Source organism: Lycium ferocissimum, chromosome 7, assembly GCF_029784015.1.
Source record: "Lycium ferocissimum isolate CSIRO_LF1 chromosome 7, AGI_CSIRO_Lferr_CH_V1, whole genome shotgun sequence".
NCBI classification, from domain to species: domain Eukaryota; kingdom Viridiplantae; phylum Streptophyta; class Magnoliopsida; order Solanales; family Solanaceae; genus Lycium; species Lycium ferocissimum.
In genome coordinates, this window is record NC_081348.1 from 21,564,512 (window position 1) to 21,586,949 (window position 22,438).

A 22,438-nucleotide genomic window follows, 5' to 3' on the forward strand; every position below is an offset into this window, starting at 1 on the left:
CCATTCTTAAAAGATGTTTTGATCATGTACTTGAATTTAATAGTGAAGCTACGTACGAGGACACCATAGATGAGGTTGTTTTGTGTGAAACCTTTCTTTACTATCTATTTGCATATGATGACATTCATGCTTGTGTTGGGGGTGCATCTTATGTTAGGAGGGCATCTAATGGGGTAAATAGTCATTCTCTTGGCCACGATGTGTGGATATTCTTCCTTTATGACCCCGGTGATGTTTTAAATTTGCGTGACTTAGTCATCGTGTTAACTTTGGGGTGGTATCACTTTGAAATTGAGGATAATTTGTGTGTCATGTCTATTAGAATCAATGTGGTATTGCCTTTTCGGTATTTTGAAACCATTAGTTCCTCTATGATATCTTCATTTCATTTTCTTTGGAATAGCCAAGTTCTTAGTGCTCTATATGAGAGTTTGTTCTTCTTAATCATGGTTGATACTTGGTTATATCACAAGTGTATGAGAGTAGGTTACTCTAACACTAACCCTCATCCTTTGAGGACCTTGTTGTTGCCTATCTTCCCTATAGTTTTGCAAGGTTTAGATTCGAGGACGAATCCTTTTCAAGAAGGGGAGAATAATACAAGCCGAGCTTCATCAAGAATATCCATATCAAGCTGAGCTAGGGATCACGACTTTGGAGACTTCCTAGGTGCTTGGATTGAAGACATGAAGCTCAAGAATTATAACAATCCATTTTGTCATTACCGTGATTATTCTGCTTTTGCCCTCGTTGACCCGTTCCTGAGTCTCGTTAGAACTATTTTTGACCCCAGAAGATAGTAGTCATGGTTTCCTAGGCGTCGTCTGGAGTTTTGGAGCACCCTTTAGAAAATGTGGCTTTAAGCGATAATCGTTTGACTAGTGGCTGACTTTTGGGTAAACGGACCTGTTTCAGAAATCTGTCGATTCTGAGAGGTTCGGATGATCGTTTGTGACTGATTGGTGGGCTTGGTTTGGTACTGATTGGTGGGCTTGGTTTGGTTCCCAATGCTCCCGGTTGCATTTTGAGACTTGGGTTGGAAAGTTGATAATTAGGCCATCGGGGTTGACTTAGTCAACGAAGCCTCCGATGGAAATTCAGAGGCCTCGAGTGCATTCGTAGCGCATTTTTTTTTGTATATCCACATATTTAGTTTATATGTTTCGGGCTTTGGCTGAATGTCAGATTTCGGGATGAAATTGTGAGACTTGGAAAATATTTCTTGTGTCTGGTGTCCGCTATAGCTGCACCAGGACCGCTGTAGCGGCACTGCTGCAGCGGTGAGTTGATTTCTAGCCTTGACCGCTGTAGCGGCCTGCTTGGGCCAGTACTGCTGGAGCGGTCAACGAGTTGTTTTTATGAGTATAAAACTCCAAAACCCTAGTCATTATTTCTATTCTGACTTGAGAGCTTTGTGGAGGTGAATGAGGGGGTTTTCAAGTGATTTCTTCCCTAAGGTAACATTCCTACCTTATTATGGTTTCATTAACCTCTCTTAATCATCTAGCATAATCTAGGATCCATAGAATCTAATGGGTCTTCAAATGGGTTCTTGAGTTGAGCTCTAAGTCATTTTTGGTTCCTAGAATCTTCCTAAATAGTAAGATTAATGTTGAATATGCTTGAATATGTTAGGAACAAACTAGCTAGATTTATATTTTCCATAAAAAGCTTAAGATTAAAAGAAGGGTTTTTATGGGTTTTCTTTCTAATGGGTTCTTGGCTTTGAAATCTTGTATTATTGGTTGGGTTAGCTTCATTAAGATTATGAACTATATAAACATGCTTCTTCCATTTTTAGAGGTAAAATTGTGTGAATTAAAGTTAGGATTCTTAGACCCAAATTTGGGAATTTTCATATTAATGATGATTTTGAGAATTAATTGAGTATTCTTATGATTAAAGTAATGGGTTTTGACCTTTTAGTATTGAATTTGGTAATTTGGTCATAAAATTTTCCGTTCTGCCCTTGGGGCCCACTTTTTCTAAATTAAGGGTTGGGATTTGATCCGAATAGAAAGTAGCCAATATGGGTATCATTATTCATGATTTCTTACATAGAATTCATATGTGATAGATTTTTATTATTTGGAGACGCTTCGAAAGATAAGGCAACGTGTGGGTTCGTGACACTTGTTCGGCTGTCAGGTAGGTTATGGCTTTCTTTTTTGGTAGACTCCGGTTAGTTTCCCACATTCATGTATTAGATGGAACGGAGAATGCATGTATAGGAATTGGAGATTTGGGATGGAATCCTAGGATGGTATTTATGTGTGATTGTGTGTTTGAGCTTGTGGCCTGTAGATTTCTTAGGTTGTTTGATGTGGTTTTTCTTAAATATCAGTGGATTTATGTGACTTGGGAGTAGCGGACGAAACTTATTTTGTGCCTAATGATGAAAATTTCCCGTAATATGTGATTACTTGTGTTATGCCATTAATAGTGAATCTAGTGGATAAATGGGAGGATAAAATGTACCAACGATTGTGATTGAGTCCTAAATGAGTTGTGACGAGGGATTTTGAGTGTAGGGTGAGATTCGTGTTACTGATTTAAGGAAGTGGTAATAATGTATATCGATTGATTGACCTGTTGTGTGTGGGACTAGCCACCCTGTTGTGTTGTGTTTGACTGTTTTATTGTGTTGGCTTGATGCCATGAGTTGTTGATAGAGATTAGATCCTGTTATCCGTCTTGGTTGAATATATGATTGGCATGCCCACTGTTGGTATTGGGATATGATTTATTGTTGGCATACCCACTGTTGGTATTGTGATATGATACATTGTTGGCGTACCCCATTATTAGTACTTGTGATATTAAACTTGGTTGTTGATGTTCATACACACATTGCATACATCCTCACTCATTCATGATGTATGAAAAGGACGATACTCGGTGATGATCCGGTATCGTTGATTGGCATACCCACTGTTGGTATTGTGATATGATACATTGTTGGCATACCCACTGTTGGTATTGTGATATGATACATTGTTGGCGTACCCCATAGTTGGTACTTGTGATATTAAACTTGGTTGTTGATATTGATACACGCATTGCATACATTTTCACTCATTCATGATGCATGGCCGATACCCGGTGATGATCTGGTGTTGTTGATTGGCATACCCACTGTTGGTATTGTGATATGATACATTGTTGGCATACCCACTGTTGGTATTGTGATATGATACATTGTTGGCGTACCCCATTGTTGGTACTTGTGATATTAAACTTGGTTGTTGATATTGATACACGCATTGCATACATTCTCACTCATTCATGATGCATGGCCGATACCCGGTGATGATCCGGTATCGTTGATTGAGTAAAACTGGTATTTGACAAAATCTTTTACTTGAGTGATTGTGAGAAGGCTGATGTCCGAGGTTCAATTCCAGAATCGTTGATTGTGTGAAACTGATATTTGACAGACTCTTTTACTTGAGTGATTGTGAGGTGGCCGATGTCCGATGATCTATTCTGGTATCGATATTGCACGGCCCATTCTGATGATATCCCGGAATCGTTGTTAGTGCATAGACTCTGCGGGTCCCCCAGATTGGTGCCGGTGAGACTCTCCTTGTGAGCAATTAGCCAGGGTCCCATCTGTCTGTTGGGCAAAGATCCGGGACAGATGGTACTTAGACTTCGCAAGTCACGCTAGGTTGTGCTACCGAGACGTCCATATTTTCGTTCGGAGTACATGTGTACACCTCATTTTCATGGCATGGCATTGCATTCATACATCTTGCATTGCATTGCATTATGGTTTGTTTGAGATGATTTGGCGTTTATTTGTGATGATTGGATTTGGATTGATTTATTCAGACTTGACACATTTGGGATTAGATGCTTTACTTAGGCAATGATGTGTACTTGGATCTGGATTTATTGATTGAACTTGTTGAGGTAACCCATAGACCGTCCGTAAAATTAGTTATATGTTTGGTCTCTATGTGATGTAGGATAACGGGTGTCTTAATGATGAGTTTACTACTAGACTAAAACGATCGATTTAATGATATGTGAGTTCGGAGATCGTTGTGATCTTGATTGGTGAATTATTAAAGTGTAATTAATGCTTAAGGGTATTTATACACAGTGTGTGGTAGATAGACGTATGACTTGATTGGGTTGTTATCATGTTTATCTGTGAATTCTTTTACTGATATGTGTTACTAGCCATTGTCGGCCTATGATACTTACTCAGTATGCGTGGTTTGTACTGATATTGCATTTGTTACAACCTTTTAGGGTGTAGATTGTTTCAGGTGATTGATCGAAGCATATGTGGAAACACGCGGTGCCTATCTGGAAGGCCTCCTCCCATTTTATTCCGGGACGGAGGTTGAGTCTTAGAATGTAGTGGTAATCTGAAGTCATCAATCGCTCTTGTACTAGTCTAGACTAGGTCATAAGAAGTTGGATCGGGTTTGTAATCGTGTAATTATAGTAATCATATAGTTATTGAGGTTATTGAATATATTATAACGTTCCGCTGTTATTTCTAAATATCAATTGGTTTAAATGATCATCTTTATTTAAATTGATATGTATTCAATGAGAAGGTTCGCCTATCGAGGTGGAAAATGTAGGTGCCCGCACGGTCCTAAAATGGATCGTGACAAGAATATGCTAAAATGGAAGTATAGGCCTCATTTAGATGAAGTAGGGAGAAGAAGGCCTTTCTCATCTTTTGAGAAGACTACCAACCAAACAAGGCCCTTACTTCATTAAGGGTGTTATTGTAATAGCCATACTAGTCTTCCTTTTCTAGCTAGTATAAATACTACCTTAGTTTATTTCATTAGGTAGACTTTGATGATATGAAATATTGAAATTGTGAGACTCCATTGGGAGCATGAGAGATGAGAGCTTGTTGAAGCTTCTGGTTGAATTCTTTGTTGAGAAGGTTGGTTGCTTGGGGACTTTGTTTCCTTTGAGGTTACCTTAAGAAGTTTGGTGCTTGTTATTACTCAACTGGAGGTCTTAGTTATATAAAACCTTGGTTGCCAATTGGTATTTCTCTTTGTGTCAACTTATCTATCCTTTAATTTCCTTATCCTTTTTGAATTCCTAGTTAGTTTCTTTGTTTCTCTATCCGTTATTATATCAAAGTATGTGTATAGAATTTAGTAAGGTCCTTAACTTAGAAAAAATCAGTTACAAAGGCAATTAAGTCAACCTTTATGATTTCCTAACAAACCTGGAAAAACTTGCCATCGTATCTAGTGGGTCCTGCACTGCTTTCTGAGCTCATGTTGAATACATCTTCTTTGATTTCCTCCTCATCTGGTACCTGAATCAAAAAAAAAAATTCTTCATTAGTAACCATTTTAGGAATGCAATCTAGAATAGTATCTCTTCTTCTTATGTCTTGATTAGGGGTGGGCGTTCGGTTTTTCAGTTCGGTTTTATCAAACTTCGGTTTGGCTATTTCGGGTTCGGTTTTTTGAAGGTGGACACCAAACACCGAACCCAACTAGTTCGGTTCGGTTCTTTCGGTTTCGGTTTTTTAAAGTTCGGTTCGGTTCGATTTCGATTTTTTCAATTCGATTTTTTTAATATAATATTAGAAGCGATTCCATTGACACTAATTCATATTCTCAAAAGTAATAAAACATAAAACTGATAAATTGAAATCAAAATCAAACAAACAGGATACACAAGAACAGAAAACTATAATCATGACATAGGATTACTAGGTGTTATATACATACCGTAAGAATAATTAAGAAAACACATAAAGGACATACATTAATCCTAAAGAAATGTCACACCCCGATCTTGATTAGGGTGTGATGGGCACCCGACCCCGTAACCGGAGCCGAGCGAACCCGCTAACCCTTACTACGTACTTGAAATTTTTTTTTTTTTTGAGACCTCTAAGTCAGGCGTATACAATAAGATTACTAAAACATTCTTTTATTGCTTTTAATTCAAGTAAAACATGTAACTGTACAAACTTGTATTATAATACGAACCGACTCCTAAAACCCACGACTCTGTCTGCAAAGTCTCTAACTGTAATCAGGAATCCTGGCACGTATACTCTGACTCGGCTTCACTCCGGGCCAAATGGAGCTTGCCAACTTTGCTGGAATATCTTTTACATTCACTTCGATCCGCCTGGGTGCACCTGCGCGCATGAACGCGACTAAGGAGAGGGGTCAGTACGAGCAATGTACTGAGTATGTAAGACATGAATAATAATAATACGAACAAGAACATAAGTATGAACAACAATACCATGGGATTATAGAACCTGTGATGATATAAGAGGATAGCCTGTACCTATAAGTGCCCTTGCGTATGTCGTACTCTCTTAACTTTCCTTACTCATATATATATATATACATAAAAAAGAGAATATATTATATTGCCGAGGCGTCGTTTATAGCCGATCCATTTAACCATAATATGCACATCCCGCGTCCGGCATCCCGCGTCCGGACGATATCATGCTATACTCCAACTGATCAGGTGGATATGCGTACATAACGCTCTGCCCTTATCCCTATTTTCCCCGTAAATATATGCATGCTTCAAGTGTAACTATCGGCGTCTATAGCGCCCTGTCTCATTCAGCAAATATATACATCAGCGTCTATAGCGCTCTGATTCTTTTTGTCACATGCACACGCTTATATCATATATATTTACCGCCGTCTATAGCGCTCTCGGTTCTCGTTATTATATTCCATGTATATTTATCGCCTATATAGCGCTCCGATTCTCGTTATTATTTATATATATATACATCGGGTTATAAACATGGCATAGCTGACATCATAGAATCATAGGTAACAGGGAATCATGGTCACCATGGAATCATAGGTATCATAGAATCATAGCCATCGTAGGATTCTAGTCATCATAGTATCATAGTCGCTGCTTTAGTCGCTAAGACTTTCAATATTGTAAAACTTGGTTTTTGAAGAAAAGAATATTTTGGAAAACACTTGTAAACTTTTAGTGAGGAAAAATCATGCATTGGGGTTAAGGGTTTAATTAAAACAATTCTTATTTAGTAGTCGAAAAGACGTCCAAAGGTTTCCTTAAATTATAGAATGAAAGTAAGCTAAATGGAACAATAGGAGAGAATTCGGGAATAGTGGGCCCACCTCGAGTCAAACGAGGTGGCGTATCAAATTTACGTATATTACAGTTCATGGCGTCACTTGGGAGGGTCTTAGGGTAATCGAGTCTTATTTGGGTAAGTTCTGGATGCTTAAGAAGTTTTTCCGACATTTCGCGCAAGTTCTAATTCAATTCTACTGAATGAATAGTAACTATTTTCAATCTTAGGTTTCAAGAAAAGGAATGATCCCCAAGGCCCGTATCCAACTTAGTACGTCTAAGACATGCCATAGAAGGAAGGGTGAAGTCTTACATACCTCTTTCCGCTCCTTCTGGTACTCCAATTCCAAGTTGCAAATCCGCCAAAATCTACAATTTGGTCATATTTACCAAACTTTGATTAGCGTCTTTAAAAGTCCAAATCTTGAATTCGCATTTGTCTACGTAAATTTTGGCAAGATTTCCCCCGTAAATGTGCCATCCCGAGAATATGGCTCGGCCCAATTCAACAACAACAACCCGAGAATGGAACTCGCCACAATATCAACAACGAACCGACAATAATAATAATAATATCGATAGGTAATTCAAACATCGCAACCAACATTCAACCTTACCCGAAGCTTTCCAACTCAATGAATTCAACAACATATATCTTTCTTTCAAATTCATAAACTATATCGATAATCTCATATGTTAGCAACATCATTTCCATAAATTTAAGAAAACACATTAAATTCACATCAAGCTCCAAATCAGCCCACACAACTTATAGCTTCAACTTGGATCATTACTCTTCATTTTACGTCATAGAATCCATAGAGACGACAACCAAAATACTAGATAACATCAATTCATTTCTTACACACCAAACAGCCCCCTACACGGCCCATTCCCCAACATTCATAGTCCTATGAATTTCATTCAATCTCTACACTCTCCAACAACACATAAACATGCTAAATTCAATTAATTCACTACTTCTAACCATGCAATCATGCACACGGCCAAACATCTTCATCTATGGCTAAACTCCAACATCCATATTTTCATGTTTTTCATTCATTTCTACATACAACAACATCCACAAACATCTTTAAGACATGTAAAGAAGATCAAACTCACCTTATTTCCTTAACCTTTCCCCACTCGGCTAGAACATGGTTTCCAAGGGAAAGATGTTTTTCTTGTTCCAACAACTTGCTCATGTTGAGAGAGCCTTTCATTTAGTGGGAAAACAAGAAGAAAATAATTTTTCCATGATCACCACTCCATGCTCCATGTTCGGCCAAGATTGCTCTTTGCAAGACAATGATTTCCTCCTCTCATCAACTACTCCATGTTGTTAGGGACGTTCCAATTAGTAGAGAGGCTAAGAAAAATAATTTTTCCACCTTCACTTTCCATGGCTGGTCGCCATGCCATGCCGAGCACACCCTTTCTCTCTTTTTCTTTTTCTTGTTCTTTCTTTGCTCTCTCTTTTTCTTCCACTCTCTTCAATTAAAATGGATGACCACACCTATATATATAACCTTGCATGCATGTGAGGGGCACATGCCCTCTCTAGATTTTTCTTTTCTTTTCTTTTCTTTTCTTTTCTTTTCTAGAATTTTCTTATTTTTCCATGGCAAGATGACTTATTTTTGGTCATCATTTTTCATTCTTTGTCTTCACATGGCCAATATGGCCCCTCTTTGGAATTTTCTTGAATTCTTGTGAAATGACCATTTTGCCCTCGACTTTTCTCAATATTACCATTTTGTCCTTGACCTTCCGCATTATTTCCACTTTGCCCATTTTGCGAATTTCTCTTCTTGTCCCTAGCCTTTCTCGATATTTCCGTCCAATAATATTCATAAATAATATTCATAACCAACTCGTTCATTAAAATTATTTTAGAACATAGTCTTGTCCTTAACTTCTCGTCATTAACTCGGAATATTCAAATGTACAAAAATGCGAGGTGTAACAAGAAACATCCTAGTTACCTTTCTTTGTTAAGGATATTTGATTTTTTCAATTGAAGTGGAAAATTAGGGATACAAATGCAAAAGAGGAGTTATTACAATGTAAAATTTTCATAAACAGCTACTTTTTAGCTCATTCTAACAACCTATAACTACATGTTATATATTTACAATTCGTAGCTAGATGTCTCTATATTTAGTCACGATCGTATCTTAAAATATAGTGCAAATATAGCGGAAATATAGACGCCGGGCTAACTGAAATTGCTATATTTATGGAAACAAAAAATCGCTCCAATTTAAATTAAAATCGGCTTTATTGTTCCCTCGATTCACGCAAATATCATCCCATTCCATATCCGATCCCATATCTCATTCAAACAATATACACAAATTCAAAAAAAATTTGAATTCAAAAAAGTACATTCATATTTTTAACCAAAAATAAAAGATTCAATGATTAGTTAAGGAATTACAAATTTTATGCCGGACCGATAATCATACCATGCCTTATGGCATTTTTGGCATAAGTATGCCGGTCCGCATAACTTTGATAATTCCTTCACAAAGTTATGCGGTGGGGGCATACTTTTAATGGGCAAACTTTTATGCCGACCCGGTGATAACTTTGTGAAGGAATTATCAAAGTTATGCGGACCCGATACTTATGCCAATTCTGCCCATAAGGCATAAGTATGCACGGTATAACTTTGGTAATTCCTTTACAAATTTATGCCGGTGGGCATACTTTTAATGGACAAACTTTTATATGCTGACTCCGGATAAACTTGTGAAGGAATTATCAAAGTTATGCGGACGACCCGATACTTATGCCAAGTCTGCCCATAAGGCATAAGTATGCCGGTCCGGCATAACTTTGGTAATTCCTTCACAAGTGTATGCCGTTGGGGGCATAGCGAAATTTAAACTCTGCCTTGTGAATTTTTTTTAATATTTGTTTTTCGTATATATTTGGGCTATATTTTAGTTGCATTTTGTCTGATCTGGTATATAAATCTTATTCTGGTTTACTGTTAACTATATTTCATATATTTTTTACATATATTTGAAGTGTATTTAGATGAAATTTTAACTTTTGTAACACACTGTACATTAAAAAATGGACTTATGAAATATATCTCAGATATATTTTATGTATATTTCGACTGTATTTAACTGGTTAGATATACCGTTTGTTAAATGAATACATTTCACAAAAAAATGAAAAATGGAATGTATACATTGAAAAAATAACATACTTGAAAGAAACAACAATATAAAAACCATAAGGTGGTGTTCAACATTAATCATCCTAAAAAACATTACCGCACATGAAACGATATGTCCAAAATTAAAAAACAAGAACAAAAAGTCGCAACCAACTACGCTATTGGTCAACATGAAAATCAAAAACACAAAAGACTTGGTGGCCTAATCAAGATCCCGTTTATCAACCGCATCGTAATCAACCGCCGGTCTAATTGGTCTCTGAGGTTGCTCGTTATCACTTGATGCATTGTTGTTTGACTTATCCCATGCATAGTCGCATAAAAGGGCACCGTATCTCATACGGTGCCAATTTGCATCGAATTCGGTTGGGATGACTTCACTTGAGCTCAAGTATTCAAAGAAAGGCCACATACACACCACAATCCTCGAAAAAAATGATCAAAAATTTTACTTACGTATCCGTAATAACCGTCAACAAAATACACACGAATATACTTAAAAATCTTAAAAATTACCGTTATGGTGAAGAACAATAAACACGACTTAACCGAAGAAACATGTGAAAAAAAATAACAAAGAGAAAATATACTTAAAATGCACATAAAAAATAGATCCGGTTAATTAACGGATCTGTATTAATAACCGTACGAAAAAAAAAATGAACTAAATATACTGAAAATATAAGATAAATATACCGCATCATCATCCTCATCCACATTATGTTTGGCTTTAGCAATTTTTTTTTCCCTTAACATTAGCAACATTGTCAATGCCTTTCTTCTTTTTTTGTTTCTCCATTTGAGAAACCTTTTTCACTTTTTGTTGTTGTTTACTCTTCGAATCAACATAATCACAGAACGCCTAGGATCGTTAATTCTTTTTTAACGATTCTCAAGATAAGAGCCTGCAATGGCGCTTTCGTGTTGAGAAATTCCCAAAGAAAAATTAGGAATATCAAATTCGGGTTCTATACCTCTATTTCTGATAGGAGTAGAAGCTTTCTTAGCCATTTCATTTGAATCTAAGCAAAAAAAACAAGAACAAACACTGATAATTAATTATTTAGAGTTGCATTACTGATTCAAACGAAAAAAAAAAATACTCCGAAAATATAGGTTAAATACACGGTGAAAATTAAAAAAATCAAGATAGAATCTTACCTTTTTTGGGAATTAGATTTGAATCATGAGTGAAATTAATGAGTAGTTAATTAGAGATAACAAAGGGAAGTTGTAGAATTGTAAAACTGATTTGAAATTGGAGAAAATTTAGGGATATTGTGAATAATGGCGTGAAGTTAGTGGGATAGGAGAGAGAGACGTTTTTGTTGGGCAAATTTAGGGGTGTGGAAAGTTATCGAGATGAGTGGTAAAAAAGAAATGGTAGCTATGTGGAGTAAATATGTTATACTTTAGCTACTAAATATAATTATTGAAAAGTTTAGTTATGTTCCATAAATAGGTAATAATGGAAGCTATGCCAAGTAAATTTTACTATTACAATTGTGTTTTTTTTTACTTTAAACTTAATGGTCCTGGATTATTTTAATTTTTTTAGGTAATGTATTAAATTTCGGTGCGCGTTCGGTTTTATCAAACTTCGGTTCGGCTATTTCGGTTTCGATTTTTTGACGATGGACACCAAACACCGAACCAAACTAGTTCGGTTCGATTCGATTTGTTGAAGTTTTGGTTCGATTTTCGGTATTTATGCCCAGCCCTAGTCTTGATTGAGGTTGAAGAACTTCTTGAAGTGCTTGATTACAGCTTTAGCAATCTTTTCATCTCCTTGAATCCAATTATATCTATGATTCTTAATTCTATAGTGATGTAGCTTTCTTTTTCTATCTCTGAGCACTGAGTGAAAGTATTTAGTGTTGCAGTCTCCATTCTTAAACTAGTTGGTTCTAGATTTTTGTTGCATCAAAAAATCCTGCAAACCCATCGATTTGATGTATTCAAGATAGCCCTTATTCAACTCTTCTCTATCTTGAGGACTATTATTATTATTGATATCTAGGTCCTCTAAGATTAAAATCTTAGCCTCCCAAGAGTTGACCTGTTCATGAATGTCCCCTTTAGAGTCCCTTGACCATTAGCTTAATCTTTTGCTCAGCAGTTTAAGCTTTGATTGAAGTTTCCATATGGAATTGCCTTCAATCTCAGTGTTCCAAATCTGTTCCAATACTTCCAGAAAATCTGGCTGATCAACCCAGAAATTCAAGAACCTGAAGTATTTAATATGTTGGTTCTGGTTATTATAAGAAGTGGTTTGTGATATGAACCTGTCCTTGAAAGGTGTCTGACCAAGTTTGTGATTATATTGTTGAATCCGATTGTCATTCAGAAAAAGTCTGTCCAATCTCTTCCAAATTCTATTTCTTAACCTTCTATTGTTACACCAAGTGAATCTTGGTCTAGAAAAACCCAAGTCTACCATACCTGCAGCTTCCATTGTACTAATGAAATCAATGCTTTTGTAAGCCCTATGAGGTTTTCCATCAATTTTCTTAGATGCTTTTATGATGACATTGAACTCTTCTCTTATACACCATGGTCCATCTATAGAGTTATTTAAACTATCTAAACTATCCCAAAGATCTTTTCTTTCATTAGTAATGCATTTGGCATACACTGTTGTAACAAAGGTTTATGGATCAACTTGATGGTTCTTGAGTTTGAGAGTAATATGTTGTTCATGATCATCCAAAACTACTAAGTGATCTAAGTGATTCCAAAAACACCAGATTTTTCCATTGTCATTAGAGATACAATGGTGAAAACCTAAGAATCTTTTGTAACCATTAATCTTGCTTTTGTCAACAAAAGGTTCAAGCAATGGCCCAAAGGCTATTATGTTGATGTTGACAAGTTTTTTTAGTCTATGGATTGCCTTCTTGGATCTCACCCCCTTATGTTCCAAAAGATTGTGCTAATCATTGGATACTAGGGGATAGAGATTTTTATTTGTTCCTCTAATTTGTTTGCTTAGATTTGGCCTTAGAATTAGCCTGTCTCATCTTTTCCTTTTGTAAACTTCTTCCTCTTTCTGTGGATGTGGATGTTTTACCCTGGTCATCACTTTTGTATCGGATACTTCTTTCTTTGATGTTGGTGCTGCTGCCTTTCTTGCTTTGAGAATTGCTAGTGTGATTACTGTTATCTGAATCTTAGCTTGCTCCAAGTCTGCAGTATTTGCTTGTTCATTGTCCTCTTTCTGAGTTTTTCCTATATTGGTATTGCAACATTTCCTATCACAGTTAAGATCCACATAGAGATCGATAGCCTTCTGTCTTTTTATTTCTTCAGTAGTACTATATGAACCAGATCCTCTTCTCCATCCTGGTTCTGCTTTTGTTCTTCATTAGCACTCTCCTTTTCTTTCAAGTTACATTCCTCTTCATGTGTTCTGGAAGCCTCTTTCAACAACCTCTTCATCATTCTTATCTTTGTCTCTTCTTTGTTTTCCTCTTCTCTTTGGGCCTTTGTGTCATCACTATTGTCCTAATTTCGAACAGTTCTCTTGTATCTTTTGACTTTAGTAGTAGGTACCAAAGTTTTGACTTGAACAATATTTTTCTTTTGAGGCATCCTCTTCTTCTTGTTCTTTCTTACTTGTATATCTTTTGCATCTTTATTCCACTATGTTGCTTCCTTTGTTCATACTTTTCTTGTTCTATCCTCTTTGTGGTGTTATTGGTAACCTTGTATTCATCCTGAGTAATCACTTGCTGATTTACTTTGTTTATTTGATCTTCATTGTTCTGCTTTTCTTCTTTTTCATCTCTAGTGTTCACAATATTTCCTTCTTTTCCATCATTTCCATCCTTCCTATCATTTTGTTGATTTTCTCTTTGTTTTTCATTTTGTTTATCCTTTGAACTTGCTTCATTCTTTCCTCATTGCTATTCTGACCCATTCTTGATGCATCTTTTCTGCTGTTCCTCTCCAAAACTCTACATTGCATCATGTAGTGTCCTAATTTCTTACAATGTCTAGAGTATTTTGGAATACCTTCATATTCAACTTTTGCTCAAATCCAGTTTGTGGAGCATTATCATGAACCAACCCAATGTAGATACTTTCAAGCAAAGTTTTCAATAAATCTATCTTTACTCTTACTTTAGCCATGTCTGGCCTTGTGCGAGCAATAGTAGCAGCATCTAGGGAAGGGGGGTGGGGTTCCTATTGATTCAACAATGTGACTAATATAGTGCCAATTGTGAAGGTGAAAGGGTAAACATGGAAACAATATCCATGCCGGAGCTACTGGGAGATCCTCATCCGGTTTGAAATCCGGTGACCATTTTTGCAACCACATCTGCATCTCATCGATTTCAATCACTCTTCTAAACCGAACCGTCTTGAAGTCATCTTCATTTTTCAATTTAATGAATACATTAAAGTTATCAAATACCCCAATTGTGCCAGAACCTTTAAGCGCAATTCTTTCTTTAAATTGGGATGTGATTTTATCAATTTGAGGCCTAGCTTTGAGAAATCTTCCAACGGGAGTGTATCGACAATCTTCCGCCATTTAACCGTAATACTCGTTAGCTTTGAAGAGTACGGATGGTTTTCCGTTGTGGTTGGATTGTATAGCCTTAATCTTCTCATTGTAATGACGGGTCAGATTGTTCGATGTCGAAGCTTTAGTGGGAGTAGTAATTTTATTCACATATGAGGGTTTGAACGAAATTTATTCAGATATCTGGGTCGTGTAACCTGAGGGAGTGATTCCCACGGTCGGATGCGCCGGAAGAGAGCCTTCCGACAACTCCATTGAGGTGGAGTGTGTGCTCACTCTCTAGAGATATTACCGTTAATAGCCGTTGTGAGTTGGAAGTTAGGAGAGAGAAGAGAGAGAGAAAAAAATATCCCTCATCATATGATTTGCTGTTTGAAACATTTGAAAAGCATTTATTCCTAGTTTGCTCTTCTAATTTCAACAATTATGGCTCAAATGTTGCACTTCTTTTTTCTTGTCAGAAGTATCTTATTGTTGACAATAAACATTGTGTACACAGGGATAATAATGCTACTTGACAATGTTTTACAATACTATGTAATCAAAAATAATAGTTTGAGCAATATTAAATGAACATATCATAGATGTACTTTCAGATGTGTAATGAGCTAGTTAACTTTGGTTCTCAATTTTGTTTGAGAGGGCAGCCTCGACGATAAGCATGAATGAATCGACAAAATCATCGCCAAGCTGATTAGGATCTGGAATTGTACCTTCTTCAGCTGCTATAACAAATGTTAACTTCTCGGCATAGCTACACGCATGAACCATTAGCCCCTATATGCAATTGAATTTAGCGATATTGATATGAGTAGTTTATTTTTTCTTTAAATAGAACAGTATGAAAAATATAGAAGATTCATATATATAATTGATCTCGACTAGTTTAATTTGTGACTGGGGCATAGTAGATAACCGGTTGATTAAAGAAACTTACAGTGGGATGTCCATAACATGTTGGGGCAACAAATGTCAATGGATGACCTGACCAAGAAACTTCTTCAAGCGGACCAATTACGTTTGAAAAGATTAGTGTTGTTCGGGATAGAATTCTTTCAGAAAGTGTTGTCGCACCCTATGTTCATTGCGAAGGTAAAGAAAATATGTTAGGTCTAGATTACAAGGATAACTAATAAAGGAAATGGAAAAATAAAAATAAAGAATCAAACATATCCTCTTTGTTGAAAATTAAGTGACTAAGAGAAAAAGTGCAGTACCCTTAAGCCAAAGAACTTGAGGAAGAAGTGTAAACTATAAAAGGTGCATCGAGACTCAAGAGAATGCTTCTTTCGATCCATTGATGTCTTAGCTTTGCGAACATAATCCAGAGGATCCTCTAATTCAGCTATAGTTAAGGGAATTAAGCTAAAGCTGAAACAATTTCCTTGTATCACTATGGCGTTCTTCTCAATCATTTCAGCTATAGCCTGCCATATGGTCATGTACGTTTTATTGATTTGGCACATATATAGTCTAAATCTTTTACATATCAATAGCACAATTATATATCAATCTTTATTGAGCCCCTTTCTGCTAATACAACAACATTCATATATGGGTAATTGAATAAAAAAATATCAATCTTTAAAGCAAAATATTTCTACATCAATCTTTTGAACTCTATAAACAATCCAGAAGATCTTCATTTTTAACGGGTATATGAAGAAATACTCACTTGAACTCCTAAAGCCGGTCTCAAATTCATTAGAACAGTCGCTCTGCATCTCATTCGTTCCAGTGAAAATTTCCTCTTACCTTCAACTTCTACTGTCATGTCAGGAAGAAACACATTATAAAGTTTGACAAGTATGGTTAAAAGCAAACTTACATTGTTATACGCAGCCACAAATTAAATATAAACTTTCAACCTTAACTACTTAGCCAAAAAGAAAGAAAGAAAGATTAATTCCAGAGCAAAAGTAACCTTCTATACGACTTCACCTAGACTTTTATAGGTTTTGATTTCTGATCAAGATCGACTTTTCCATTCTGTTTGTAGGAGTACTTATTTTCTAACAAGATACAGTGAGCTAATAAGGAGCTTAATTACCGTATCTTCGGTGGATATAACGAGATAATGCTGCTTGTGTTATCCCCAATATAAAGTCATTAACCGTCTAATTTTGCAAGGGAGAAAAAAAACATGAGCTTAGGTTAGAAACAAAGGCCAAAACAGTGAAACAGAGTTACTTTCAAAATTCAAACTAGAATACTCTGGTGAAAAGATAGAGAAATGCACCCAAAATTGATTTTCCTTAGGAATACTCTACAACTAGATTACGGCAGTCATACACATAACTTATAGAACAATATTCCAAAATCAGCATTTCATTTCTGTTCTCTAAACTTTTACAATAGAAAATTGCATCTATCTAATTCCACTATCTCATTGCAATAATTTAGGGGTTGTTTTGTAGTTAGTTTGGAGCTAAGTTATTCATGTATTAAAATCTGCATAGTAATATTATGTTTGGTAGCATTCTTTTTCTATGTATAAAAATCTATGTATAAAAATAAATACACCTAATACGGTGTTTGGTTTGCCATTTAGAAACCCGCATAGCTAATACATGTATAAGTTATGAAAGAATTTATGTATCACTTTATGCAGGATAGGAGATAAAATAACTAATACATGAATAACTAAACTCTGTATAACTAATCCCTATATAAAGTAGTACATAAATTCCCCTCATAACTAATCTACGTAATACTACATGCATAACTCTTAACTAGCTACCAAACGCCCCTTAGGATCTTAGAGTAAATTAACTCCTACTTTTTGTGAAAGATTACTAACTGCTACACTCGAATAGAATGTCCAGGGGCGGAGCCAGGTAGGGTTTAGGGGGTTCATCCTAACCCCCTTAGGCGGAAAATTACACTGTTTATATATGGTTAAAATTATTTTTTATAAATATATAGTAAATGTTGAACTCCCTTTGACTTATTCATGTGTACCTCTTCGTATTCTGAACCCCCCATAGAATATCCTGGCTCCACCACTGAGAATGCCCTGTATATATGTATTTCGGAATTATTGGGAATATGCTATCACAGTAAGATCACCCTTGGACCGTTAGCTAGGTGCTGCCATACTCAGCTAATTAATCTCTCTAAACCAAACGACTCCTTAAAGTTTCTAAAATTGCATATATATATATATATATATTTTAAAAAAAAAAAAAAAAAAAAAAAAAAACCTTTTTTCCCCCTCTTTCACGGAACTACAAAAATGACCTTAAAGGACTTTTTCCATCATAGTTGCGCGCCCACCGCGACAAGCTAATCTCATAGCATATTATACTGCGTGTAGGACAAGAACTTATTGCTCCCCAGATGTGCTTTCCTAGTTTAAGCAATCAATAAAAAGAGATAAAATTAAAAAGCAATCACGAAAGAAACTATATATAGTCTCACAGACAAAAGGTTAAATCCATGAAAATGGATTAATATGTGTTGTATGTGATATTGAAGACCACAAGATTCAAAAGACTTTTTTATTTTTTAAAATTTTATGTCCAGTCAAACTAAGACACATAAGATCAAATGTAGGAATATATACTTACAGCATTTGTTGCATTCTTAACAAATTTAATGTCGTTCAAACTAACAGTCCGATAGATAAATCTGTGACGATTGGACTTAAATCCTTGTGCAACTGTAAAAGGTGATTGAGAGTCCTTCAAGAAGAGCATTGTAGCTGTAAGCAGCAAAATATCCACAACCGTATTGAACAAAAGTTTGATGAGCAACCACAACTTTACGAGGTACTTCCATATCAACGACCAAATATTTTCTCGATTATTTATTGATAAATTTGATTTGTCCTTAGAGGAAGAAGAAACTGGGAGTGTCGGCAAAGAAGTAGGATCTGAACTTGTCCGAAAAAGAGAGAGTAAGAGGGAAATGAGTGAAACTCCATCCCCAAGAGAATGGTGAAAACGGAAAATAGAAGTTGCCTCGGCATCGGATGTTTTCACGTTAAGGATGTGAAGATCCCATAAAGGTTTCGACATGTCAATAGTTGTCGTGCTTAGGTTTGATAGATAATCTTCCACAAACTTGTCCGTGTCCATATTAATACCAGCGATCTGAGGTACTATAACATGATCATCTATATTCACTGCCGTGGGAACCAATCTTATTTCTCGGCTGCCATCACTTTCATCCATAACCTGTTGTGAGTTGTGACAACACAAATTGACAAACTTCATATTTTGTAAACCAACCTTGTAAATTAAAGACGTTACAGTACTATCGGGTTATATATTTAGAAAAATAATTGCCGGCAACAGTTAAGACTTGAAGTAACCTAAGGATCGGACAACTTCGTGCATTAAGCTCTCTGCTCTCGCTATGCTCAGGTCCACATTGAGTCTTATGAACACAGCTTTGCATTTCTGCCGAAAGCTGTTTTCACTATTTGAACCCGTGAGACTTGCACTGATATACAGTATTAATCAAGACTACATGATACAGTAGTTACCTAGCTGCTCCAAATTAAACAATCTCGTAGGCTAGTCACTGACTCGTCATTACTTAATTTGTCAAAAGGGAGCAAATTTTTACCATTTCAAAGTCAATTCTGCCTTACAGATAAATTAGTGCACCCGATATATGACTCAAGTCTCAAGCATTTATATATATATATATATATATATATATATACTTAATTTGTAGTACCTTATTTGTGCTAACAGCATATTTGTGCTAACAGCATTTTTTAGCTACTATAAGTAGAAGTAGTTATGCGAACTAAACTTTTGTAAGTACCTGCAAACTGGAAAAGCGTGGGTGTTTAAGCATCTTGTGTTTTATTTCAGCTTTGATGGCATCAACCTCAATTGGTACTTTCCATCCCATGATTGCTACAATGCATACATTGTAGTTAGGTTCATGAAACATTTGAGAAGGTGGACTCAGTAATATTGCTTCTTCTTCTCCTCCATTTTCATCTAATTTCTTTGATATTCGTATAGGTTTGAGAACCATCTTGTTATCACCAGAGTACTCCATATCTTATACTCTATTAATTATGTGAAGATGATCACTAGCTGAACTACGAGGCGAATATTGCTAATAAGACGCTCCAATTATTTAAAGAAAAAAAGGAAGCTTTATTGGGTACACAGAGACACCAAAGTAGATAGTTTTTTTTTTTTTTTGAGTAGGTATATTTCAACCATAAAAAGGACGCTCTCATTAGGTAGAATTTACAGTCATTTTATATAGGAATATGTTTTCCATTGTAGTTACGTTCAGGGGCGGATCTACCCTATGCCGAGAGGTGTCACGTAACACTGTTTCGTCGGAATTTTTTACTAAATATGTACATATAATTCAAGGCAGAAGAAAAAATGAGGATATATTGTTTAAAGTGACACCTGTTGACACAGTGGATCGCGTAGCTCAATGGTCAGGCCTGCTTCCCTATTTAGATATGTGCAGTTCCTTTTTATGTTTTTTTTTTTTTTCTTTCACCGTCTTTCTCGCCAATGAAATTGATTAAGAACAATTTACGAAATTAAATTGATTATGTATTTAGTATTATTTTTTATGAGGTTACATTTTTTAATACATTTCAAAAAAAGAAACCCCATCGAGAAAGTTGTAGTACTTTTTTTTAGAAAAGTTATGGTAATAGATGTTAATTATGTTTATTTATATTTTGTTCTTTTTCTTATGGTGTTTCATTGTTTTATTTATTATTTCTCATTTTAAAATGTGATACCACTGACGAAAAATCCTGCGTACGTAGCTGATTAGGTTCATGAAATAATCGAGAAGGTGGACTCAGTAATATTGCTTCTTCTCTCCTCCATTTTCATCTAATTTCTTTGATATTCTTATAGGTTTGAGAACCATCTTTTTTCCACCATTATCCCTATCCTAGAACCAATATTAGTTTAAGTGATGATCACTAACCCAACTACCAGGCGAATCTATCTATATAGAATAGGAGAGACAAAAGCATAATGTGATGACAAGGGTCATCACTAGAAAATTTGTAATTAATTAAAAAAAATCAAAAAAAGACAACAAAAAATCAAAAAGAAAATAAAAAAAAGAAGAAGGAAAACTGATAGCAATAACTGCACACATTTAAAAACCTATTTTAAAAACAAAATAAAAATAGAAAGACAAAAAAAGAATGAAAAGAAAAGATAAAAATCTGATAGCAATAACTGCACACATTAAAAAAACTGCACAAGATCACACATTTAAGTTAATGGGTGTTACCTCTCGATCACACAACCTCAACTGCACACTCTTTATCTTCACTCTCACTTAATTTTAACCCCATTTTTAATTACTCTCCCATTAAATACTCCAAAGCTATTAGGAAAATATGATCTTATTAATTCTTGAAGACCATGTTATGATTTTGCACTCGGTAGATACTGGATTTTTCTTATCTTCTCTTATTCCTATTCTTATGTAATTTTCTAAGTCATTCTCGAAAATTTTATTTGTGGCTACATGTTTACTTACTGCAAATTGTGTTTTTGGATGAGATGTATTAGAGGGGCCTATAAAAGTCAATATAATTGTGCGATTACAAACGAAGGGAAAAATCTCAGACGACAAGTTCTGATAAATTTGGTGCAAACTCTGTCCGGAAAGGTTAGCCCATCAATCCAAAATTTTATTTATCGCCACATGTTTACTTACTGCAAAATTGTATTTTCTGATGGGGTGTATTATAGAGGCCTGCAAGATTCAATGTAACTGTGCCATTCCAGACGAAAAGTTATGATAAATATATAAACGGTACAAACTCTGTCCAAAAAGGTTAGCATATGATTTTTTCCATCGTGGAGTTGGAAGTAATTCATTTTATAGAGACAGAGAAAAACATATCTTTTTCCTATATACTACTTCCAGTTTTTAGAACTTCATAATATTGTTATGAGGAAATTATTTCTTAGAGGATGAAGTTTATAGATAGATATTTATTAAATGAACATCAACAACAACTAAGGTAATGCATGAGTTTTAATTCTTGATCGGGTATTGCATGTTAAAATTGAATTTCTGTGCTATAAAACTTATCTAATACACATTTTATTAAATTTTTGTTCTCGATTACTTTGCTTACAAAAATAAAATCACATCCATTTTATTAGAATAAAAGCGAGATGTTTCAGAGGCAATTTGGTGTCTCTAATTTATATTCATTTTTATCTTAACCCTGATCTTTAAAATATATTGCAGATAAAATTGAAAAATGAGTTGAATGTTACTGGTTAGGTGGTTTACATATCTAATGTTTTAATATTAGACAACGTTGTTCACTAACAATAGCAATTTTTAATATTCATCAACGAATAATATAATATTTTTTAAAAATTAATTGCTTTAAAATATAAATAGATAAATCCATTGAATTTTGGATTTCATATGCTTAAATTTTTAAAAATAGCTTAATGTAGTTTAGTAGAGTACTGATCGCTTTATTTAAAGAGAACGAAAAAGAAAAATATGTGAAAAAGCGCAAAACTACAAGTAGATAAATACAATCCAAATTTGAGATGACAAATACATCATCATTTCTCATGCTAAAATTTAAAAACCAATGCGTAATTTAGCTCTTAATATAGATAAAGCCAAAAAAATTGCATAGT

At 35.2% G+C, this 22,438-nt stretch overlaps 1 protein-coding gene across 2 annotated transcripts; it reads right to left on the reverse strand.

Moving 5' to 3' along the window:
• Window positions 1-15,254: 15,254 nt before the first annotated feature.
• LOC132063771 (wax ester synthase/diacylglycerol acyltransferase 5-like) lies at window positions 15,255-19,888 on the reverse strand. Of its 2 annotated transcripts, XM_059456483.1 has the most exons (7): window positions 19,587-19,883; window positions 18,380-18,988; window positions 16,861-16,927; window positions 16,486-16,574; window positions 16,028-16,237; window positions 15,748-15,885; window positions 15,255-15,587 (listed from the first exon to the last, which is right to left on the reverse strand). In XM_059456483.1, the coding sequence occupies exons 1-7, from the start codon at window positions 19,827-19,829 to the stop codon at window positions 15,423-15,425; spliced, it is 1,521 nt and encodes a 506-aa protein (XP_059312466.1). In that variant the 5' UTR covers window positions 19,830-19,883; the 3' UTR covers window positions 15,255-15,422. The 2 variants fall into 2 exon arrangements, with proteins under 2 accessions (XP_059312466.1, XP_059312468.1); XM_059456485.1 differs by lacking the exon at window positions 16,028-16,237 and having other exon boundaries at window positions 19,587-19,888.
• Window positions 19,889-22,438: the final 2,550 nt, after the last annotated feature.

Coding starts and splice junctions, on each gene's coding strand:
- LOC132063771 (XM_059456483.1), bottom strand. CDS start 19,829: ATGGAGTACTCTGGTGATAACAAGATGGTTCTCAAACCTATACGAATA. Junction 16,928..18,379: donor TTAAGAATGCAACAAATGCT/GTAAGTATATAT, acceptor TTGCAAAATTAG/ACGGTTAATGACTTTATATT. Junction 16,238..16,485: donor GACCGGCTTTAGGAGTTCAA/GTGAGTATTTCT, acceptor ACCATATGGCAG/GCTATAGCTGAAATGATTGA.